Here is a 25729-nt window from a genome sequence, read left to right on the forward strand (position 1 = left end):
ATTCAAGTGAAAACATGTGAGAGTCTCCACATTAGTTAGCAAATACAATGAAAGACAAATAAGAAAGCTCTTCTCATGTAAGTGATATAAATCATGTTGTCAGGACTTGGAATTTTACAAGTCAACAAACTTCAGCTCAAATACCCTCTCCTCACCTCCCCAACAAATGAAGGCATTAAAGACCCGATAGAGGCTTGCATCAGTATCACCTTAGATTAGCATTCAGAGCATTGCAGGTCTTGAATGTCAATGTATTTAACCCAATGAAAAGATATTCTTTGCACCAAATGAAAGCCTAGTTTCACAAAGCTATACTCTTCCCTGTATTAAAGCCTCAATAAAACTCACTTACTGGTTTTAGTTGGTTCAGTGGGCACACTCTACATGTTCGCATGTCATAGAACTGCACGGTGATTTTCCCTTTCGGGGTGATGCGTGTCACTGTGCCTTCTCCAAATTCGTCATGAACCACTTGCCCGCCCAGTCTCAAGCGACTGTCTATGCCACCGATCACGGCTAGCACTGCCATTAGGCCTCCCACCTCTGGATTCTCGGTGTCAGGGAAGTAGTCATCCAAAAGAGCCTAAGAAAGAACAATAAAATTATCTGTAGGGTGAAAACAGGCTTCCTTCTGCTTTAAAACACGAGGTCAATTAAACATACTTTAATTTAAAGATTACAACACAAATACATATATATAAATTAAAAAATGGTTTCAAAGTTAAGCTTAATATTGTTTACATTTATTATTTCAAAATAAATATTGCTATAAAAAATGAGCTTATTTTAAAACGTGGAAACTACCCCTTCTGACTGTTTTCCTGCAAAGATGTGGGTGATGGAGGTTAGCTGAGAGTTGATGTACTTGTTTATGAGTCCATTCCACTGGCTTAGCGAATGAAGTGTCCTCAGCAGTGCCACTATCTCTTCTGCTAAAGTACTACTGTGAGTTGCAGTTAGAGATGCTTGGGGCCTGGCCTTTCTCCTTCTCAGAGTAGATTCTGAAAAGATAAAGCAATTGCACAGAGTTATCAGTTTAAGGCATGCAATTCCTATGAAAAAAAAAATAAATAAGCCATTGGGGAAAATTCCTCTACCTCTGAGTAGTGGGATATCTGAAGAACAAGTACTAAGCAGGCTGCCTAAAAAACCAAACAGTTTTTCCACAAGAAATTTCATGTCTCTTGCTCGTTCATTTTTATCCCAGGATGGAAGTACTGCTTTCAATAAATGTACAGCAAGAATCTAAAAAAGAGAACAAAGTTGTTATTCCATTCTAAGTCCCCAAATATTACAAAAATTCTCAAACATTAAATACAGAAGAACACTGAAAAAGTTAGCCTTCCTTTGCTTTTTTTTTCCTACAATACCAATTTCTCTCTGGCTAAAGAAGTTACAGAGCTACTGATTTTCTGTTCATTTTGCTAAGAAACTTGTTAAATTGTGCCAGTTTGAAGTCAGAAACAGTTCCACTGTCACACTTTATAAGTGAATCCAGCCTCTGCAGCATTTAAGACACAAACACACACTGGGAAACAATGTGACAGACTAAATCATATTAAAGAAAATCACATTAAGAAAAACAGAAAAAGAATGGGAAGTGTTCCAATTACAGAATTGGAACTTAGCACTAACATGTATTTCAGAATGAAAGTTTCCAAGTGTTCTGCAATGAAGGTATGATAATTTAAAAAAATGTGAAATGTAAAGCCTAACGATACAAGAAGGTAAAAACAATCAAAGTGACACCCAAGAGTATTTACTATGTAACTAAAGCCTCTGAAATAGTGTAGTAAGTACAGGCTACCTCTCTAAAATCTAGACAATTCAGCCCTGACAAGGAACATGGACAGGAACTGTCCTGGCAAGGAACTGCACAGCTACACAGTACCAGAGAAGATGGGGTTGCACAGTCTGAGCAGGAGCATTTCAGGTTTCAAGCTGAAAAAGTTTATTCTGCCCAGAAGACAAATACAACTGACCAACAGCAGTGAAGAGAAGAATCTCTTGTTGCAAACCTCTTTCAATACTACAACTTTTTAAAACTTGAAGGTCTCATCTTTTCCTTGTTACTAATAAGCTAAATGCTGGCATGTGAGGAATGTTCATTTCTCTCAAGTATTCCCTGAGCAGCACAGATAACTATAATGCTCTAAGTCCTGGATGATGAGAGAAGGCTCACTAGATGAAAAATACTGTCAAGAAATCACTGGAAGCTTGCAAAAATAAGTGTACAGGCCTTTATGATACCAGATTTAAGTTAAAAAAAAAAAAAAAAAAAAAAAAAAACTCTGATATCTCAATCAAGGAAAAGATTAAGATTTCTTGATCCCCAAGTCTTAAAACTTGGAAGAGTTATTCCATAATAAAGGTGTCTTTTCTATCTCATGAAAAAAGCATTAAAAGATATTAAGAAAAAAATAGGAAAAAAAGACAAAAATATGCCAAAATTAGATGCAAAGTTGCAGCTTTTTTAAGACTGTAATTAAAACAGTAACAATAGTTTAGCATGGAAGGAAGGACAGTAGATAATACCTAACTTGATACCTTTACAATGAAATTGCACCTTTTTCCTAATTATTTTTCTCTCTTCTCTTTATTCAACTTCTAGGAAATGTTGTATGGGCTCTCCAGAGAATGTTTTTGGAACTCTGTTTTGACCTCACAACTGCACAAAATTTTAAGGCTTTCAGTAGAACAAGAGAGCCTTAACTACCCTGAACATTCAAAATCTTTACAGATATTTTACAATGTTTAAACAATGAACCCTAAATATAAAAAGTTAACATTTTTTTTCCAATTAATCAGAAACTTGTTAAGTACATTTCCCACGTTGTTTCTTTTTTCATGCATTTTTTTTTTTAAGACAACTAAAATCTACTGAATTCATGGCCTATCAAAGTAATTTGGAAATGCACACGTTACCTGTCTTTGTAGTGAAGCAGCAGTGAAAGATTCATGCCCCTCAACAATTTTCATTAGCAAAGTTATCCACTGAGAGGTACTGAGAGTGCTGCACATCTGAGGCATGAGCGCTATACTTCGAATGAATCCCAGTGTGCACCAGCTTCTATGCTGTTCTTTATAAACTAATTTATTTGGCAAGGAAGCTGAAAATAGAAAGACATACATATAACAGTTGACTTTGCTACCAGCTACATAATTCTGTGTATACTATAGGCTTGGGATTTTTGGACAAAGCATAACACTGAGTTATTAAACTCATTATAGGAGCTAGGAACTTTAATTTTACAGACTAATTTTCTTAAATACGCCTCCAAAACAATTCTCATCTTTATATTGCTTCCTCATTTCAAGTAGTTAACAGCATTACTCCTGAAATTACAAAGCTAGGAAATGAATACGATATATCCAGTCACACTCCTTCCCCCAAACAGAAGACAACTGCTAAGAAATTCATTACCTAAAACAATTACATATATATCCCAACGCTCAGTATCTGACAAACTTCTCCTGCTATTTCTGCTAATGTTCTATGAAAGCTCAAGATCATTTGTTGTTTTTGTCAACAATTCAAGTTTTTAAGGTCCAAAAATGCATTTTCTATTAGAAGAATAAAAACTAGTAACAAAAGATTTACAAAGTTCTAAGAACAAAACACAAAAGAGAAGCACACAGCTGAATCAGACTGTGTTCATTTAAAATACCTGATTTATCTATTGTTCCACTCTCCACAAGCATACGGAGTAGGCCACACAAGGTCCTAGTAGCATCACTTTGCATGACTTCAGCGTGGACACCAGCAGAGAGGCACAGTGTCTGCAAGAGGTTCACGGTACTTGTCAGCATCATGGCAGTAGGGTGAAGATTTCTTTCAACTTGTTCTCCTTCTGAAGGGAGACACAAAAGGCGAAGAGATACAATAATACCAAGTCAATCTATTTCATAAAAAATTCTGCAACAAACAAGATGCTAGAAATTCATGGTAAATATTTTCTTTAGATGATTTGACATGAAGAAGGTAAGGGATTAAGTATAAACCATGCATTTTGTGCAAATATTTACAATTTATTCTCTGGCAGTAAACTATTTAGAAGAAATTCAGAATGCAGTGCTGACAACAGGTAAGAAAGTGACTAGACCATATAATTAGGCCACGTAAAATGCGAACTTTAGAATAGCATTAGAATAAGTTCAAACGTATACCTCCTGAGACCAGTAACAAACTATTTCACTTGGGTAATGACGATTTCTTCAGCCCATAAATATGCAACAAATATGATACTAAGCTTTCTATCCACCTTTCTCATGATAAATATATTTTAAGAAAGATTCTAGCCAGAAATCTAGACTTATTAAATTAGCCTTTTTGATCTAGCATTTTCTCGTGAAAGCAGCCTTTTTTCATATTATAAGATGTCAATTTTGGAATTCAATTAACTCCCTGCCTTCATTTTGTTTTGTTTTGTTTTGATTTATTTATTTATTTATTTATTTATTTTACCAGAATCATCCTCAGTGTCTGAATCCTCTGTTGCGGGCTGTGCTGCCGGTGGTGGCTCAGCTAGTTTGAGATCATATTTTCCCTCCTTCCCCATTCTGTAAGAATTTGTGCTTCCCGTGTCCCACTGTACTCTAATCCAGCCATCTTCTCCCAGTTCTCCAATCACACGACCCAAACCTGGAGGAGGCCCATCCTGACAAAAGAGAGAGCCTCAAGTTATACAATCAACATTATATCAGACTCAAAGTTCATAAAGTAATAACTCTTTTGCTCTTTTTTGCTGCTAACCTAATGTATAGGTAGTAAACATTCAATAACATTTTAAAATTCAGCATAGAGTTGGAAAACATTTCACAGTCTTCTAGAGAAATTATCCCAGTCAACTCCAGCAACATTAATGTTTTGATCTTTAATCTATTCTACAACATACTATGTAAGTACCACACACCTAGTTGGAATTGCATAATCTTGTAGCAAATTTGATCCAACTTCATTCTAAATCACGAATCAGAACATTCTCACTAGAAAAAGAATTTTCACCTCCAAAACCAAAATTAAACAAATACTTAATCTATTTTATGTTAACTCTCCAAGTCTTGAAAACATAAAACTACCTTTAACATTTAAAAATTAAAAAAAAAAAAATCACAAACTTTAGACTTTAACACACTCAAACCTGTATGGAATAAGTTGTACCTGATCACCCCATTTCCAGTCTACCCCTCTCACCACTCTGGTACCAATTTTCATCATGGCTGCCAGCTCTGGTCCAGAAACAGGGAGCTGAACTGGTGTAGTTTCTTTTCTTGACTCTTCTAGGACCGTGGCAGAAGCTCCATGAGAAGAAGCAATCATATCTTCTTCAATGTTATCAGAACTAGGCCCTAAAATTAAAAAAAGAAAAACAGAGACGCCACACAAAAATTACTAACAGCTTCATTTTTATTTTTATTTTTTATAAGTACCTCTGTCACACTTAAACCTTGCAGCAATCAGGTTTGTAGCATGAAATAATAAATAGGAAACATACCTGAGCTTTTTAGAGAACTGGGATGTAATGATTTTAAATGCACAATGCTTCATGTTGAAAAAGTAAGTGATATTACAATGATGAGGCCAATAGCTAAGTCATTGTAAAACAGAAGTTTTTTGGGAAAAACTTCATATGAAAACTCAAGTTAAATAAAATAATGAGTATTTCCTATTGCCTAGGAAAACCAATTTTAAAAAAGCAGGAAAAAGAATCAGGTCAAAAGACCACTTTTTTTCTTTTTTTTTTTTTTTTTTTTTTTTGTAAAAAATTTAACAAGGGAAGCTTCCAGCTTAAATATACAGACTGGGAAGGGTTTTAGTAAGTAGAGCAGATGTAACAATGTATTGGGTGTATTGTCACTTCCAAAGTATTGCAAATAAGGACCAAGGCAAAAGCTTACGGAAAAAAATCACAACTGAATAAAGGCCGTAATCAAACTGACTTCCCTCTCAATCATATTTACAGTTCATTTTCTTTTTTCTTTTCTTTTCTTTTCTTTTCTTTTCTTTTCTTTTCTTTTCTTTTCTTTTCTTTTCTTTTCTTTTCTTTTCTTTTCTTTCGAGGGTGGGGGGAGGGGGATAGTAGGATTAAAGGTGAACAGCTTAAAGTACTACTTTTAAGTAGCAAAGTCATTCTGTAATTTGGGTACACCAACATGTAAATTTGGTTTCTTCCCAACAAAACAGAACCAGACTCAGACTTCGTACCTATCAGCCGCAGTGCCGTTTGTGTCAATGCTAGCATGCCAGAGTTGAGGAGCAGGCTCAAGTTATTAGCACCATGCTGCAGTGTCAACATATTGAGCATAACCAGCAGGAAACGTGCTTGTGGAATAGTTCCAAGACTTGGTCCTGCTGGATTCTCATTAGTAATTGTTTGCAGAGGAACAGGCTGCACACCTAATTCAGAAGGAATATAAGTAACATAGTCAGTTGACACTTAGGAAGCTACAGTAAAATATAAGCAACAATAAAGTACAAATTTATTTGAATGTTGGCTTAAAATATGTCTTGATTCCACACTTGGCTTTAAGAATTTACTAGCCAAACTTCCAAGAACTTCTTACGTCTTAGATTTTAATGTTAAAATGTCACTAATGAATAATCAAATCACCTGTTGCTGGAAAACCAGCAACATTCTCAAACACTGAAGAGTGAGTTGGAGGTGAGGAGACAACAGACAATACAGAGAAAGAAGGTCAAAATATTTCTTAGCACAAAGCAAGGGAATTAATTTTAGAATTCCAATTACTGGGAACTTCAAAGAATGTAATGATGTTAGTTTAAAACACCTTTCTCCCCAGCCAACAGCAAGAAGAAAAAAGTATTCACCTAATTCCTTAAATTTTGCATTGGCATCTAACAAGATGTTCCGGACGTTCTGAATAGCCCATGCATATAACTTTCCAAAAGTTACTTCTAGGAGCATTCTGTTAAAAGGTGGGATGAGATCAACATCCTTCAAGCAGTCGGTAAGAGGTTCCCTTCACATAACAAAAACAACAAGCAAAAGGTAAGTATTTTTTCCCCTCAATATAGAATTGTGAAAGGAAAATTAAAAATAAAGTTTTACCCTATATTAGCTCCTTCTGGAATAAGCCTCTGCCATCCACAGAACATAGCATACTGCACAGATGGGAGCAAAAAATTCTTTGTTGCCAATTTCAGAATAGTATCTATTCCCTCCAGACGAACTTCTGCTCTTTCCAGCTGCAAAAGGTAAAAAAAAAAATGTAAATACTTATGTAAATTGCTAACATGTCAATGCTCATTTTCATCCACTTTACCTGCTTTAATAAACATTTCCTCATTTTTTCAACATCTACCGGCTCTTCTTTAAGTGCAAATTCAACAATGGTGTTAAGGAGGGCAGACTGCGGATACAAGCCTTGGACATTTTGTTTCAGCCATTTGTACTTGTGGACACCTGTAACTGTACTCAAAATTGGCTGCCACTTATCCTGTAAAACAGTAAAGTAGCATGTTAAATCAAGTTAAATTACTGAAAACAAGTTATTTCACATAAACCCGGAAAAAAAGTCTTCAAAGACAGTGAAGAATTTAACGTTATTTCTAATTTATTATCTTGTTTACAATTGCTACATACAATTTCAAATGCATTACTATTCAAAAAAGTAGTAAGTCATCATAATTTTATGCTGAAATGAAGCCTTATTTGAACACTAAGTTATCAATAATCTTATAATTTGAGAAGGTATATCTTTACATATGCTAAATATGCATGTAGTATAATACAACAGGTTATTTTTATGAATTATTCTAAGTTTCACTAAATCAGTGTGCCATACTTAGTCACATATCCCAAACAACACTATTAGAATATTGTCAATTTATTGCAATCATCGCTTTAACTAATATTTCTTTCTCTTCTTCTTTTTATTTATAAGGTTGATTTATCTGATATCCTACCTTAGGTGATTTGATTGGTATGGGCCTTTTATCTATAGGTACAGGACTGTGAGGTACAACACAGGTTTCTTCTAAATCACTCTCCTCATTTCCAATTTTGGATTCTTCTACATCAGCAGATTCCGATTTTTTTGGCACTAAAAATAAAAAGTTACTCCTTTGTGTAACCTGGTAACATTTACAGTATCATATTTTTAGGCTTGATATTTTTAGGTTTGCAAGATAACCTGAGCATACAGAACATTTAAGATCTGCCAGGGATAAAATGGAAGGGTACTTCAGATAAACATTAGGTGTAGCTACTACAAAATTAGCTCTAGCAGTATCTTCAATATGCTTATATCTTTAAGGCAAACTTCAAAAGCACCTGAGTGTTCATCACATAATTGCTTTCCAGTTGAACAGTTGAATGCTTGACCACATTGCTTTAATACAACATGATTTTTCATAAGATATCACTTCTAGTTAAGCTGCAGTAAAACCAGTTCAGGACTGATAATTTTAATATGCCAGAACTCAAAGAAGCATGCCTCATTTAAACTTGTCTTTGTCATCTGCCTGCCTTTGCCCTGGGAACTGATGTATAACTGTTGGTTTTGAAATCATGGAAATTTAACAGGAAGCAAGGTTTTGATGTTTTAGCTAACAAAAGAGCGGTAAGCTTTGGAATGAGCTTAATTTGCTCTCTTTCAAATAAAATACAGTATTAATGTTGCCTTACCTCTCTTTTTCCTTTTTTCTCTAATTATTTTCTGAACTACTCTCCGCCATCGGGGCAAGGAGCTCAGAAGTTTAAATTTAGACATTATAGAGAGATCATTGCAAACTGCAGGACGTAGCTCATTGAATAAGAATCTCAAACGCTCAATGACAGGAGCACAAACTTCCTTGTAGGAACGCCCTTGTTCTTGATGGGTCTATAAAAGACATTGAAAGATTAAATCACTATGAGGTATACAATTAAAAAAAAAAAAAAAAAAGAATAAGCAACTTTTTAAATAAAACAATTCAAATAATCCAAATGTCAGTACGTAAGAGACTTACCTTAATCAGTGAGCATTTTGCTTGGTAGACAACACGACACACATCCACTACGGATTTCGGTAAGGTTTTATGTTTTACCTGGTCAACTCCAAGGGTACCAGGATGAACAAGAGACAATGCCACGTGACCTTAATGGGAAAAGACAATTTCTGAACATGCATTTCCAAAATCATGAGTAGTAGAGTTTAAACCAGTACAAAACGTATTCTGGAACAGCTACACCACAAGCCTACCTACCCAAATCTTCATGCTTCAGAAGACAACATAATAACAAACGTCCTACTTCTTCCACAGGATGTTCAGGAGGGAATGTGATTGGTGTCGTTAAGTGACACTGTTTACAATATCTCTCTATTTGACACAAGAAGTCCTACAAAAACACAAAAAGGCCACTATTTAGCTTTGTTTTTAAATACAATCAAAAGGATTCAAAATACTCCAGCCAGCATTTAAATAACTGGTTTACACAACCTGACCTAGATAGTACTCAGAAATCAGAGACACCACACAGTACACAACTACTTAATACATGGTAATTACAACCCAATACTACAAAAAACACTTTGTATCATTCATCTTGTAAAAAGACTAACACAGCTACAGGTAATGAAGCTACTGTTATCTCTGGATAACTGGAAGTGAGCACAGTCTGTCAATACTACTGAAGCCTGATATCACAAGTAATGCATTTTTTATTTGTTCTGTAAGAATACACTTAAAATACTTAGTTCTACACTCAAAAATTCAAAAGAAAAAACTGTACTGTTACAATATCAAGTTAATTCTTATCCATTAATAGTATTCAATCATTCCTTTCACAGAGACAATAGAAAAAGTTATTTCAGAATTGCTCTGCTGTAACTTTTAGAGGATCTGCACCAACGAAACTGCTTCATGCCACCACTATGTCTTCAGCAATTTTATTTTTTTTTTTTAAACAGAACAATTGAGGGCTTACCTTCACAGTATGATCCTGAATATTATTATCTGCAATAGCTTGGAGAAAGGGTTGTGAATGGTCACTCAGAGTTAATCGATGTGAATATAGTTTTGATTTGTTTGGGGTTGTGTTCCCGGGTGAACTGCAGTGGTCTTCATCTTTTTCCTCATTGTAACTGTAGTGAATCTGACTAGTTTGCAAGCCTCCAGAAAAGATAGATGACTTCAACCATTCTAAAATAAAGAAAACACAAATCTATATTCTGATGAAAGCTTAAGCTATTGAGACTCAACAAATCCTGGAAACGAAATGCATACACAGCTCCAAACAGAAGTTTCAGCAACTCTTCCATTTGCTGGAACATTTTTCAACTGAAAAAGGAATCTACAACTAAGAAACAATCAAGTAACAGGGCAGTCACCACCTGTTTACAGATGAGAAGGCCTTAGCCATTTTTCTGGGATTAACATGGAATCATATCCTCTATTCACAAAATAGTGGTATTCAACATGGAAGAATCCAGCACCAGATACTTCAGGCACTCTTATTGGAGTACTCCACTGTGAGTTAACTGTGCTATACAGTTACTAGTAAGATATCCTTCTCTTTGAAAATTCTCTATACCTTGTATATTACAAAATTCTGGATATGCAGTTGTTCAAAATTATATCATAATTCCTATCTAAAGCTTGCTACATTCTTTGGCCTCATTGAGTGTGGTAATTAACATTAGGAATACAGAACTTCAGTTTTACTGTCCTCTGAAGAACTGAAGATGTTCTGTTAGTTTGGCCTTTTCTGGTGTGCTTTGACAAATGTAATATGAAGTTTTGCTTACTGGCACATTCAACTTCCAGAGGAGAAAGTGGTGTACTCATTGCCAGGTAGGAAGCATGCAGTCCAAGGAGAAGACCCAAATTTCTTTCTGTGTCGATTAGAGGTGATGACAAAGTACTGAGATCTGGTGTTGTAATCACTTCCTGGTCGGGCTGGGAAAAAGAAAGATGAGTTGAAAGCTAGAATTTGAGCTCCAACAAGGATTTTGGAAAGAAAGCAGTACTTTACTTAAGAGAGCGTGCATCTATTATAACATTTTTACCTCCATATACTGGCCAACACAGAAGGCATGCATTGACTCCCTTGTGTCTTCAAACTGCAAAGCAGCTTCCAAAGCAACAACTGGGTCCTCACCTGCAAACTGAGCTAATGAGAGAATGAGGTAGTCAGAATAGCATCTAAAAGCCTGTTTATGCCATCTATTTTTAAACAGAAGTAATTTGTGCATTTAATTCAGATGCTAATTCTCACCAAGTATACTATTGCCAGTTAAAGACTGGGTCTGAAAGTCCTTTATATCATACACTTTCCCATCGATTACTGTCCAAAATCCTCCATCTTTGTTGTGGTTCTCTAGATCGGCTTTACGTATAAGCGTCACCTCCTCATTATTTCTGCAACTCTGGCCAGTAAAAAATGAACCTACAGGTATAAAAAAGAATAGAGAATTTATTAACAGAAATAGAAAAAGCAAAGTTTCTCTGGACATCCTTTTAACAGTCACATAACTGAATTCGTCACTTCTATTCAAAGGCTCTTTGCCTTTTGACATGCTTAGAAGTCAAAATTGATTTCAATATCGATGTTTCCCTCTATACACAGCATGCAATTCCGTTGTCTAAATGCTGTATTCTTTTATGCAGTAATCTTCAATGTCACCTTGCAATAGACCTGACATTACCCAACTACACAGCTGTTTTGTTTGGAGGTAGAGCAGTACAACTATTCTAGCAGACTACTGCTGTTTGGTTCTCCCTTAAAATTACTTCAGTTTTACTACATGCTTGCCTGCAAGACACTGGATTTTTATTTAATTTCAGTTTAAGTCCACGTTTTTATTTAAAAAGGCAGTTACTTACACACGCGGAAAGTCTTCCAATCTACATATCAATACACTATTTCAAAACAAATGTAATTTCATTTAGGCAAGAAAGATCAAAGTAAGGTTTTCACGTGGGCATCTCCATCTCACTTTGTTCTTTTAGACCACTAACTGAATTTTCATATAGCTTTTGTTCTCCCCAACACACTATCAGTGTGACATTTCACTCTGTTTGGTTATGCTGACCATGTGTTTCATTCCTCCCTCCACCAGTAAAAAGCTCAGTTAGAAATGCATGTTTTCTGCTTCTCTTCTCACCCCAGAGACAGCCTGTTATGAAATGCCAACAGAATTAGTAACAAAATGCATAGAAGTAGTACTCGTGTATTCACTGTAACTTTAAACTCTCAAAATGGAAAAATTAAATGGATGTTGCAACTTATGCAAAACACTACATAAAGTGCACTACTTCTCTGAAAAGCTGCATTTATACTCTGCTTAATCCTACCTTTACAAGTAACTTCCTTAAGAATTTACTTCCTTAAGAAATACAGCAGTATTTCTGCTAGTAAATTCTGTATACTGGTTAATAAAAATTTGTCCTGTAAAACACAATTCCCTTCCCAAGAAGTGTTCATACGAATAGTCATTGTTTTTACATAGCTACTTTATGAAAATATAAATAAGTTGGTACAGATGCTTCAGGCACATACCCATTATTCCTGGCCATGCTAGATCCTCGTTGTCATCTCTTTCCTTCCCAGGGGCTAAATGGTTAAACCTATCTAGATGTTCTAGCAAGCCAGCCAGCAGAGGGATAGCACCAGCTTCCTGCATTAATCCAGCATTTTTACTGAGTAGCAGCACTATAGAAACCACCAGTTCTGGAAGAAGAATGCCTAAAACACAAAAAAAAACAGAGCCAATATTCAGATTTAATTAAAGACTTGGGGTAATAGCTTCACAGAAGTAAATCACCAAGCAACACATTCTACTTTCCATTACTTCTTCAGTACAAAGCTCTTTTCTTCTCTACATCAACTTTGTCCCCTCTCTCTCACACCAACCAAAATATTAAGTAGATTCTATTTCACTCATTTAACACTTCCAAGAACATTTTATTGGTTTGTGGAAGGGAACGACAGGGGGACAATAAATAAAAACCTACCTGTTAAATCTCCATCTACAACATGAGATACCTCTGCAAAATGCCTATGACTAGCAGAAGCGATGCTGGTTGCCACAGGAAGTATATCACTGATGTGTGTGCACAGAAGAGCAGTGTATTTCTTCAGTAAAGAGCCAACACCTAAGAGGTCGGGACCTGTATAAAAAGCAGGAAAAGCACAGAAAACCATCACAGTCACGTTTAAGAAAGTCTTCAAAAGCTGACAAACTCTTCTGAAACACAGCCACTCAGTATTAACACTGAATAAAGAAATATTTTTCTAAAACTCTCAAGAGTTTTAAAACTGTATGATCTAGATCCTACTGCCTTCCAAAGAGGCATTTTCTTTTACAGAAAACAATTTAAAGAAACTACTTCCAAACACTTCTCAGAAGTCAACAGCTAGACTAACAAATGAAAGAAGATAAATTAAAACATGAAACTACAATCTTGCAAAAGATGTGTTACAGAAGTGCTTTGGGGAGGGGGAACATATTTTTTAGGATAACTTACTGTATGTATTAGGGACCTGCCCAACACAATCTCCTGGATAAAGTTTACTAACAAGTAGACGCTGAAAACGGAGCAACAGGTCCAGAGAAGCAGATCTCTCTTTGCTATAAAGCTCATGGTCCATGCAAGAAGAAATGCGACGAGAGACATCTTTTAGTTTGGCTATCGTCTGTGAAGCGATGTTCCTAATTGGTATACAAACATTGTGAAGAATTTAAAAGAGTTCACAGTGAAGACAGGCCAAAGAAACACAAGTTAAGCTTCTGCTGGAACTTCTCACAAACCTATGCAAAGTTGCCTTGTAGGACGTTGTTACTTTGTTTGCATCATAGTACCCAAAAAGTCAGGCTTCCTTTGTGGAGGTATTTAAAATACACCAATCTTTGTCATCGCTCACTACAAAAACATAACCTGACTATTTTAACAGTCATGACACTATCTAGTTCAGAAGATTCTCAGTACTGATTATATTACGTGGTAAGCATTACACTTAATTGAAAAAGCACATTAAGTTTCTTAGTAAGCTCATCATTTCTTCCTACCATACGTTAAACTGTTGTAGCTGGCATAAAGAAGCTTTGTTCTCAGCACCTTATTAATCATGTATTCGCAGCTTTCTCAGTGTCAAGAATCTAAAATTCAGGTGTCTTCCCCACTTAAAGAGTATTGGTCTCCCCAATGCAGAACATTTAGTTCTAAATAAATTTGCGCTGACGTTCCTGCTAAAGTAATAAATCTTCCTAAAATCAGGTAATTAACTAGAAAACTTTACTTCTTACCCACATAAAACGGCAGAGGTAAATATAAACCAGAAAAATGTTCAGTGCTTTGAATTCAGTGGAGCTAGAATTCTAGAATGAAGACTGCATTTGCATACTAAAATTAGCTATCTTGTATTTGACTAGTTTGTAAAATATTTCTCTAACAGATTTTCCACGCAAAAATAAATGAAATTTGATGTAATTACCTTAGTAACTGCTGAATTAACTGAACTAATGGTAAACTTTGTTTTCCTGCAGATTCATAGATTCCAGTATTAATAAGGTCTTTGTCCAATGGAGTTCTACTCCTATGAAGCGTTGATGCATTTGCTTCTTGCTCATCAATTTCTTTTTCTTTCTGTGCCTCTTTTTTTGCTTCAATATCCTAAAAATAAAGAACACAATTAAGAAAATGACCAAACTTCCACTGTCATGGTGAAATATTTTGCTAAAGTAAAATAAGTTTTCATGAAAACAAAAGAGTTACTTTTACCTATATAGAAATATATACTGTATATTCCAAAAGGACTATATGGGATTTGTTTATTTTTTTAATAATTATAATGTACAAAGAAGGAGAAACAAAGGGAGGGAGAAACAAAGCAAGACAAACTCCAAATTCTGCTTCCACCAAACCACGTTAACAATTTATTTCTGTTCTATTTGCTTTACCATGACAGAAGCTACTGCGTGGTTTACAAGCGAAGGTGTGTTTACTCTGTATTTATAAAAGTAATGAATCCAGTCTGCTGCAGAAGCTGGGTTTGATTTGCTACGGAACTATAGACTCCGTAGGAGTTCTCTATGATTAATTCACCTTGTTTTTAGGGAACTGAAGTTACCCTATGCAGTGCTGTATGCTGTCAAGTAGATCACTTTCAGCACGTATCTAAAGCCAGCTCAGGCATCTCAGACCTACACTATAATGTAGACATACCATAGTAGAGTTGGCTAAGAATAGGTCTTGCATGTCTTTAAATGCAACAAAAAATACTAATTACTAACACTAATGCATAAAGCAAAACTTAATACATTAACTATTTCCTCTGTATCAAATACTTCACAATATACCAACAGTGGAGAGTAACCAAAAAGAAAATATATTAGGAAGAATTAAAGTGCACAAGGAAAAAGCACATTAGTGCTTTCTCAGCCATACATAAATACAGTAATTTCAAATAGTCTGTAAAGAGGATGTTATACCTCTGAGGGTATTGAAGAAGGCAATATATACAAAATGTTTTTTATCCTCTGTGATGAACATTTGAACCAGTCTGAAACCGAGCCTACAGAAATTTGGGATGTGGCAAAGGAATTCAAGATGAATGAATTCTAAGTAAAAAAGATGAAATTTCTGCTGGAAAAGTGTGGGTGTAATCAGGGAAGTGAAGAACTTAAGAATCCCACAGAAAGTTACAAAGCAGTTTGTAAAATTATGCTATTACAGAGCTTTATAAAAACATTTGTTACAGTTGCTAAAGTCATTACTCCAGGCAACAATAAGAAACACTTGTCTAAAAAGGAGAACATGATTCATACTTCCATACAAACACCAGCTGAGGCTTCAAGTTTCAGGTCAACAGAGGATAACATCGCTCCACAAACTTCAGAAGACACTTGATACATCTCCTTCCTCTGTTTGTATAGAACTGCAAAGCCGTTAGAACGTACCTGAATTTCTGCAGTAATAGCAGCATTTAGTGCAGACTCTAAGCCTCCATCAGCCATCAAGCTGCCCACCAAGAGGTCAATCATAAATCTACGGCCTGGGCTTACATTCATCTCATTTCCTGAAACTAAAAATAGGAAAAAAAAAAAAACTATTAATGAACTAGAAAAGCAAGCACCAAAGAGTTTTTTCATCTTAGAACCAACCTGCACTGGGCAAGAGCGCTGACAGAGCCCTAGCCCTCTCCTCTGCTGTTGGCAGCAACACAGACCACCCACTCTGCAGCACTGCTTGCGCAGCCGACTGCACTGTGTTAAGAACACCAGCGTTGCTTGCTAACGTCACGACTGTCTGCTTCAGGCTATTGAGCAGCATGCCGCCCAAACCTAAGCCAAGACATTCGGGATCCACCTGATGACTAATGGCAGCATGAAGCTGAAAGACGAGAAAGAGGGAAAAAAAATGGGAAATTTGAATTAAGAAAACATACAAAACTAAAAAAAAAAAAAAAAAAAAAAGGCAGTCCTAGAGCAACTAAATTCACTGACCTAGATATAAACATTTTATCTGTAAATTTGTAAAAATTAAAGGAAAATGCTGGCTTGCTGAAATAAACTGAATTTAAATTAACAGTCAAATATTATCAACTAACTTACTAACATATCCTCTGAAATTCTCAACTAAAATTCTCAATTATCCTAAAGAATAAGTAACTGTTTCTACACCCCTATACTATGCTAGGTAAAGCAACATATCTTCACCATGTGTCAGATACAGTCTGAAGAGGACACACTCTTGGAAATGCTGTTTAAAATTCTTAGAAATGCTTACAATCCCTAGGAGAATGGGTTTACTGAGTGACTGAGTATGCAAGGCCTACACCATTTACATATTTAATGACATTCAAATACAGTCAAGAGAAGAAAAGAGTTTTTTTTGTTTTTTTTTTTGGGGGTTGGGGGGGGGGTATAATATTTCTGAGCTTTAAAGTAAGGAAAGCCAAAGTTAAAACAACCATAAGCTGCAAAATTTCAGGGAGTAGGAAGTGATATTCTACTTATTTCACTTTCTTATCAAATAAAATGTTTTTAAACACCCTACATCCATTATTTTCATCCAAGCAATTTACTGAAACATTTATCTCACTGACTACTCAATGCGTAAGAAACTTAGGGTACCTGAAGTCTTAGAAGGTTTAACGTTGCCACAGCCATACACTCCTTTTCCTGAGGAGGAGGCCAGTCAGAAGAGCCATCCATTCCCTCTGTCACTTGTCTCAGTAGAAGGTCCAGCTGCTCAAAGGTCATGGGGCAAACATCCACCACAAAAGGCACACGCAAGCCTATTGACCACTCGGAACATGATGACCAAGCAAAACTCTATAAATAGAAAAAAAAAATGCAAAATTCAATGGGTTTCAGCAGTATCTGCGCATCTGCAAAAGAGAACTCTCTGCCTGCATTCCTGTAAACATACACAAAACCCTACCAATCCCAGAAAAGAACTTCATTATCACATCTTCCAAAGTGCTATTATGCCAATCCAGATACCTCACTATCTTTGCTGCAGTAAACATTCAGCTAAACAACTCTTCAAGTGCTCCGCAAGTGGGGAGGATATAGCTACTCAGAATACTCAGAGGGAAAGCTAGTCATCTCTTTTTGGCAGAACAATTGCATGAAATTTGTTTTTTTTTCCAAGCCTTCATCTGTTCAGAATAAGGAATAAAAGAATTCATACAAGCACAGAAAAAAGGACTGCGATTAGTGTACAGAACTAGTCTCATATAGAGACAAATTGCAGTTAACAATTCAAAGATTAAAAACTCACCTGAGCAGGCCCGCAGGCAATTCCAACAATATGCTTTGTGTCCAATCCTGGGAGAGCTGTAGGCTCTGGTTTGGTGATCCGCAAAGTGTCAAAATGTTGACACTGATCATTGCTCCCCCAGCTATGCACTTCACTATCTTCGGTCAGTGCCAAACAATGCGTGGATCCAGCTGCCACATCTATCACTTTTTTTCCTGAGTAAAAAAGTAAAGTATCGAAAATAACTTAAGGACTGTAATTATTAACAGAGAAAAATATCAGAAGGAAAGAAAACTGTGCTTATACTTAACTATAACTGTGTTCACACTTAACTGTAAACATGTTATGGACATCAATAGTCTTACCTTTGCTTTACTAGTGGATTGGAAGAGTACAGTAAAAGAAAAATCAAGGGAATATTTAAAGATTCTTAACAGAGAAACATGAAAGTCTACAAGTTCAAAACAAACAGCTTCTATTTTGTATCCCTTCCACTTGGATCACTTTTCAGGAAAGGGTTATTAAAAGATCTCCCCATCCATGAACTGGGACTACAAAGTTACATTATACTCCTTAGTTCAGAAGTTACTTTCTATTAGAGCATTCCTTATATATGAACAACTGTTTTAGGAAAGACAGTGAAATGAAAGTTTTTCTCCTCATCCTCCCCTCCAGAACCTCAGGTTTCTATCACATTGAAGAAGTAACCCTCACTGATTCAAACTAGTCAAAAATATTTTCCTGACAATGCAAAAACATGTCTTTAAATAAGCATTCCTGCAAACCTAACAGGAGAAAAACAGTATGAATAAGTAGAACACTAGGACAAGCAGCATTTAAAGTAATCTTACCATAGTAGCTCTACGTCTGCTGAAATTTTAAAGGCAGAAAAGGCAGAAATGATGGGAAATGTGCACAATTACCTTTTACAATGAAAACGGTATAGAATATGACACCAGAGTACATGGTATTGTCATTTGTATAGTTGAGATCATCACTTCCTAGCTAAAGGTTCCCAAAACAACAAAAAGCTTTTGAGTATTTCCAGCTAATTACCTTTCAAACCTTCCAGAAGTTTGGGATATCGAACATGCTCTTCCGTTCCATGCCCAAGTCTCTGATTGTCACCTTTTCCCCAGGTATACACCTGACCATCTTTGGTCAAAGCAATAGAGAACTGACTTCCACAGCGTACTTTCACAATGTCCAGGTCTTGAAGTTTTTCTATCAGCTTGGGAGTCTTGCAACCATCACTGCCTCCCCTTCCTAGCTTTCCATAATCGCCATCACCCCAAGACCATACTTGGCCTTTAAAAGAAGAGAAAGAAAAACAGAAATATTGCACTGCTTTTTCATGTAATAAAGTTATCTGTTCTAATAAGCAAATTTTTAAAAAATCTGAGATTCTATAATTAGCACAATTTTGAAATTGTAAATTAGGAATATCAGTTATTAATGCATTTTCAATAGTTCATGAAATACATATGAAGGATGAGAAAGTTCTGAACAGTGGTTCTTAATCTGTAAAGTTCTCATGTTGACCAAACTAGCATAGAAATACATGTATAACATGCACAAAAATTCATTACTGTGCAAAAAGTCCTTCTTAAAAGCATATGTAGTAGAGAATATGCCACAAATCAAGCCTCTAGTTTGATCTTTAGTTATTAAGAACTTGCAATACTATTTCCACACTGAATGGTCAAATTGTCTGTGAAAGCTGACCTCTGTTTTCAGTTCTTGTCACTCAAATCATCTCACTAAATGAAGTGAAAACTGCCATTGTCTGTTATCACTGCCTTTCGATATTCACTACTTAATCTAAGCCCTACAATATCAAAAATCATGAAGTCATTCTGCATCTTCATTTAATAATAGTTCAAGAATGAGCATCTCCAAGTTTTGTCTTACATTCTAGAGCACTTACATTCCATCCTTTCATAAGCTATTCCCAAAGGTACTCTGATAAGCAAGAACAGGACCAAGGAATAAAATAATTAGGAAATCTCAGTTTTAAATTCCTGTATGAGGAAATCTTTCAGGTTTTTAATTGTGCATATCACCATAACCAGCTACATTTTAATAGAATAATTCGCTTCCAAGAGATACCTGATTTCCAAATGATGACTTTAGTGCCTAACCTCATACACTGAAATTCAGGTTTTGAATCTCTCGCATTGGGAATCTAGCTCAGGGATGCCAGGAAGCTGGATTCCAGAAGGAGCTTCTCTTTGTCAGTTCCCATGGGTTAACATAGACAACATCCCTCCTCAAAAATCTTGCTGTTGTGACATGAGTTTATTTAATTATACGATGCATAAAATGTAAATACAGATGTATATATATTTAATGTTTTGTGTATCTATTATAGATTTGTCATTTTTTTAAATGTATATCAAACAAATGGTAATACAAATACGTATATTCAAAATGAGTATATTGCATACATATACATAGAAATGTTATCCATGCACATAACATGCAAAATAAATGCACATATATATTTCCCCAAATGAAATTTCAGCTTCAAATTCTTAAAGAGTTAAAGCCACTAAAAATAAGCATGGTATTTGCAATATAAATACATATCTTTAGAATGAAAGCAAGAAAAGTCAAGCTTAACTGTTATATTTTGCTACTAACCATTTTCAGTAACTGCAAGAGTCTGAGCATCTCCACTTCCACATGACACATCAATAACTTTGAGTCCTTTCAGCCCTGTGACGAGCATTGGGATGGTCTGATCTTCACTGGAACCTTCAATATAAAGTAGACAAGGTGAGCAGCAAAACCAAGAAGGCTTGGTGGGTTTTTCTGGTTTTGGCTGGTTGGTTTTGGGTGTTTCATTGTTTTGGGGTGGAGGGGGTTGTTCTGTTTTCTTTTCAGATTTAAGTATTATGACTGAACTCCCATATGGTTTCTTAGGTATTTAATGTGGATTTCACCCACAAGAAAAGCGGATTTTCACCCACTTGTCTTTGCTTCACAAGGAAGGGAACAGGACAATGCAGATTCCCTATGATTCTTCTCCATCCAGATGCCTATTTTTACAGAGCTGAGACTTAGTGGATTTGAAAGACAATCCCTCTCATAATGTATGCTTCTCAAATCAGCTATGGGTAGGTTGGATAAAAGATTGAGATAAACACTAAACAACTAATTGAGAAACAACTGATTTTAAGACGTCAAATAACATACCATGACCAAGCCTGCCATAGTTTCCTCGTCCCCACGTATATAGCTCTCCTTCAGCAGTAATGGCTGCACTGTAAGTGCTTCCACATGCTATATGAACAACATGTTTCCCAGCTTGCTTTCCAGACAGGGCAGATATCAACTTTGGTTCCTCCAGAGGGCTGTTTAAAGAGAAGGTGACATATTTCACAAAGGGTGATCTGACGAGTAGGTAATAAAAGGTGTGCCATATTTGTTAGAAAATAACTGATGCAGTTCTACCTGCAAATCGTATTAGTAGCCTGAGGTATCAAAATAGAGTTGTAAGTCAAAAATAAAATTCAGATTGTTCAACAACATACAAAGCAACAGAGATGTCTGACAACTATGATTTCTGTTTCCAATTAAATCAATGATGTGGTTTTCAGAAATATTTAAGCCTACTACAAAAATATTATCTTTTATAACATTATTTGTCCACATGTAGCATTTACAGTTCTAACCCTTGTGTAGGAACTGCCTTGCTTATCAGAAATTCAACACAGGGGGAAGAAACAACCTAAAATATATTGATACGCGCTCCTGCAGAATGGTTGAGGTTGGAATGAACCTCTGGAGGTCATCTAGTCCAACCTCCCCTGCCAAGAATGGTCACCTAGAGCATGTTGCACAGGATGGCATCCAGGAAGGTTTTGAGTATCTCCAGAGGAGGAGACTTCACAACCTCTCGGGGCCAGTGCTCTGTCACCCTCCCAGTAAAGACAGTTTTTCCGCATATTCACAAGGAACTTCCTGTGTTTCAGTTTGTGCCCTCTGCTCCTCGTCCTGTTTTCTGGGCTCCAATGAAAAGAGCCCAGCCCCATTGTCTTGACACACTTCCTTAAGATTTTTATATACACTGTTAAGATCCTCTGTCTTCTCTTCTCCAGGCTGCCCTGCCCTAGCTCTCTCAGCCTCTCCTCTTAAAAAAGGACCTCCAGATCCCTAATCATCTTCATAGCCCTCCACCGGACCCCTGTAAAAAAAAATGCTCCTACATAAAAGCAGGACAATAATGTTATTGTTTAGTAAGGGGTGTCAGAGGGCAAAATGAATGATGTAAGCAACACGACCGCATTTGTAAAGACAACTCCACTGACATCTGAATCAATGTTCCTAGAGAAAATACACTATGGATTCATAAAACCACAAACAAAAGGCCTGGTAATAGTGCAACTACTACTACGCTGTCTACTCACAAGTATTTCAGACAGCATCAGTGCAGAAATAGGAATATTAAAAAGAGAATATATGCAGAGAGAACATAATTTGTTCGGTAACAGAGTTGAATAGGGAATGCTTACGGTAAATGTGAAATACTTAATAGATTATCAAATCAAATTATTTTTAAAAATGGATTATCCGTTATATTTTGTATTGTTTTGTATAGCAATAGAATATTTGAGGTTATGAATCTTTAGCTGCCTACTTAAAAAAACGCTTGCTTGTTAATGAGACTGTCTGAGGTATGGAGACCATGCACCAGGATTTTGCAGAAACACATTAACTTCCAAAGCAATGGGCTTTATGACAATTTCATTATCAAGAATTGCTTGCCACAATGACAACACATAGAACACTACATACATAGGAACGGTCAGTTACTATGCCAGCATTAACAGCCAGTTTACTTGCTGAACAAGTCACAACTACCAGCTCGGACAGTATCAGAAATATGGTTATTAACAATGTTTCCTACTTGCCTGATTTGTCAGACAATGATTGAAAAGTACAGGCACCCTTTAATAAATCATGATCGGGGTATATTACACCTTTTACGCATGGTCTCAGTGTAGCATGCCACGTTTCAATAATATTTCTTATGGGTGTTTGTACACACAACTAAATAGTTTCTACTATGAATTCAGAACACTGACAAATGTTACTTTTTTTTTTTTATTATTACATACACTGTATCTCCATGGCCCAGTCTGCCACCATCTCCACAGCCCCAAGAGAAAACTTCACCATTTGCTGACAAAGCAAGATAGTGATGCCCATCCGAATGTGCTGCAATCTTCACGATATTTCTGGAAGCTAAACTCTGCACCAGCTGTGGTCCCTGTGAACCAAAAGTAATAGAGTTATTAAAATCGCTTATGTTTTCCATCATTTGCCTATATAGAGAATAACTAGGAACACTTTTCCCAAGGCTTATCAAACCTGTCAAATCTATTAAGTTAATGAAGCAAAGATACAAGTAGAGAAAAGGCCAAATTGCTATTTAAATCTGATAAAAATGATGCTCTGCAATTATTCTGTTCCCATCCTTATACTTCTTTAGTATATACGAAAACAGTGTTTATTTTAAACAAGATCTTAGCAGCAAATGTTTGTTATGGTGCAGTTTTGTTTGACAAACTACACAGTTTGAGCATGCTGCACTGAACTAAAATTCCTTTCACATCTGCTGATTTCTACAGCTGTTATCAAGGCCAGAATAGCAATGAAATCAAGTATTATAATGCTCATAACCTCTAGCCTGACAGAAATTACAGGAATGAGATATGTTTAACTTCTGAAAGCTCAAAAACAACAACAAAGAAGCTCAGAAAAATCAGCATGTTTTCATCTACTCTTCCAAGATATTATAAAAGCAGAACTATTGCATGAAATAATGAAATAATATAGAACACATTTTCAAAAATATGCAAAAAACTCACCAGTGTATCACTGTTGTATGCTTGCGTATAAACTCGTCCATTCCTAGATAATATTAAAAAACGTTTCTCTGCACAGGCAATCTGCACAACACCAAGATTGGCAAGTCCTTCACACTGAATTGGACCACTCACATTAGCATAGTATTTCCAACCTATTAAACCCCAAGCAATGACCTCTTGCAAAGATCCCTAGAAAATAAGAAATTCTGTAAGTACAGTTTTAAAATATGCAACTTAATTTAAAAAGATGCAGCATTTTTTTTATTTTTTTAAGCTATGCTAAATATACTATTTATAAGTATATAAATATACTATGCTGAATATGCTATGATTTCTATGCTAAATATACTCACATCTTTGACAGTCATTACTGTCAATGGTCAAAAAGTCTTGTCTATTAGCAGGATATCAAAAATAAAAACTTGCATGCATCACTTTCAGTCTTTTACTGAATAGGCTATAAATATGTACAGGAAGTGTAGACTTTCAAGATGGGAAGTTTAACATATAAAGAGGTTTCTTTGTTTTTTGGTGTTGGTTTTTTTTTTTGATTGTTGGTTTGTCCTGTTGTTGGTTTTTAAGTAAGCCAGACAGCCAACATTTAGTAAGTCTGGTCTTGAGAATTTTCTCTGATAAACAACAGGAACAGTCCAAAACATGGCAGAATTAGCCATAATATTGTGATACGAAAGAATTGTTCCCAAACCATAGAATTGTACTCCAAGGCTGACTGAAAGATTTCTGAATGTCGTACAAGATACCAAAGACAAATTTAAGCAACTCAAAGCTACCATGTGAAAATCAAAAGGAAAACAAAACAATCTTAAAAGTCATTATTCTTCCAAACTGAAAACTAGTTACACTTTTAGGAAATGTATCTTACTAAACTTGATTCTGCAAATAGCTACCTTATGAGATGTAGGAGAGCTACACTGTGGAGGCATACATGGGGTGGCTAGACGATCCAAGTGGGCCATGATCACAACTGCAGTTTGCCTCAGATCAATTGCTAGCTCATTGTCCTGTGGTAAAGTCAGATACCTTAGAAAACTTTCATTTGGACTCAGAGGATAAGTCAGCAGCTAAAAAGGAAAAAAGAACAGTCAGAAGAATATTCAACATATTTCCATGCCACTACACATACAGATACAGAATACACTATAGATATGCTGAGTATCTGCACAAGTTTAAGAGAAGCTTATTTAAACAGGCACATGTTTTTTCTTATAGTAAAGGAAAATCCCGAACACTTATGTTGAGAAAATTCAGCCATATTGTGAATAGGAAGTTGTAAGTGCATTAACACTCATTTGCTGTGTTTTATCAACCCCAGTAATATTCACTAAGAGTTGTAATTCAATTAACTTCTTACAAAATTAAATAAAAACAATCCAAATGTGCAGAAAAGTTAACTGGTCACATTTGTAACTTAAGACAAAAGCATTAGCTCTGAATACAATGTTTATCTATAATCATACTATGAAATTCCTCCTCCTAGCTCAAGGAACTCAAATGTACGCCAAAAAAAATCAAACAACAATGGTGCATGTATATATGTCATCAGGAAAATACTACTGCTAAAGTAAATCCAAATTTTGTTTGGATAATTTTGTAGCTAATTTAGTCAGCGAAATCAAGTTTGATACCAAGATAATCCCTCTTCCAACTAAGTCAAATGTAAGTACCTGAATCTCTTCCTCAGTATTGGGCACGTCTTTATTACATATTATACTCTGAAACCTTTGTAACAAAGGTAGAAGGGGTGCACTTGTTCCCTGTGCAGATCGCTCATTATCCGTTTCCCTTGTTCCGTTATCCCAAAGTTGAAGCAACAACATAACTGCAGACAACATTTGGCTGAAAGAGGAAGATTATGTCTTACATTAAAAAGCATTTTTAGGGAAACCATTTTAGGTTATCCATACAACTCACTTTCTATTTTTAACCAGATGTCACAGCTTTACATTTTAAGTAGATGTCAGAATATCAAAAATGGATTTTACAATCTAGTTAACATGAGAGTTTGATCTCCACTGCATTACAGTAAAGGTCCACATGTTTTGAACCACAATCATTATACAAAACTAATGAAAACTGAAGACAGGCACTGCTCTGATCATTCAAACCAATAGCAGTGGTTAAA

At 35.8% G+C, this 25729-nt stretch overlaps 1 protein-coding gene across 4 annotated transcripts in view; it reads right to left on the reverse strand.

Moving 5' to 3' along the window:
- Positions 1-25729, reverse strand: part of HERC2 (HECT and RLD domain containing E3 ubiquitin protein ligase 2) — a 109587-nt gene that overhangs the window by 53904 nt on the left and 29954 nt on the right. For all 4 annotated transcript variants that reach the window (XM_084528681.1, XM_084528682.1, XM_084528679.1 and 1 more), the window contains exons 9-42: positions 25272-25443; positions 24495-24668; positions 23587-23775; positions 22834-22985; positions 20909-21066; positions 20354-20467; positions 18767-19018; positions 17732-17925; positions 17080-17280; positions 16108-16336; positions 15904-16028; positions 14439-14617; positions 13472-13656; positions 12959-13114; positions 12504-12689; positions 11220-11390; positions 11011-11114; positions 10750-10900; positions 9930-10144; positions 9209-9341; positions 8972-9099; positions 8649-8844; positions 7928-8064; positions 7285-7458; positions 7071-7207; positions 6830-6981; positions 6206-6397; positions 5162-5349; positions 4466-4658; positions 3669-3851; positions 2926-3110; positions 1098-1245; positions 805-1001; positions 353-583 (exon numbers count right to left, since the gene is read on the reverse strand). In XM_084528681.1, the coding sequence (XP_084384807.1) occupies positions 353-583; positions 805-1001; positions 1098-1245; positions 2926-3110; positions 3669-3851; positions 4466-4658; positions 5162-5349; positions 6206-6397; positions 6830-6981; positions 7071-7207; positions 7285-7458; positions 7928-8064; positions 8649-8844; positions 8972-9099; positions 9209-9341; positions 9930-10144; positions 10750-10900; positions 11011-11114; positions 11220-11390; positions 12504-12689; positions 12959-13114; positions 13472-13656; positions 14439-14617; positions 15904-16028; positions 16108-16336; positions 17080-17280; positions 17732-17925; positions 18767-19018; positions 20354-20467; positions 20909-21066; positions 22834-22985; positions 23587-23775; positions 24495-24668; positions 25272-25443 (5881 nt within the window). The remainder of the gene's footprint in view (positions 1-352; positions 584-804; positions 1002-1097; positions 1246-2925; positions 3111-3668; positions 3852-4465; positions 4659-5161; positions 5350-6205; positions 6398-6829; positions 6982-7070; positions 7208-7284; positions 7459-7927; positions 8065-8648; positions 8845-8971; positions 9100-9208; positions 9342-9929; positions 10145-10749; positions 10901-11010; positions 11115-11219; positions 11391-12503; positions 12690-12958; positions 13115-13471; positions 13657-14438; positions 14618-15903; positions 16029-16107; positions 16337-17079; positions 17281-17731; positions 17926-18766; positions 19019-20353; positions 20468-20908; positions 21067-22833; positions 22986-23586; positions 23776-24494; positions 24669-25271; positions 25444-25729) is intronic.

This window comes from Aythya ferina (assembly GCF_964211825.1).
Source record: "Aythya ferina genome assembly, chromosome: 1".
NCBI classification, from domain to species: domain Eukaryota; kingdom Metazoa; phylum Chordata; class Aves; order Anseriformes; family Anatidae; genus Aythya; species Aythya ferina.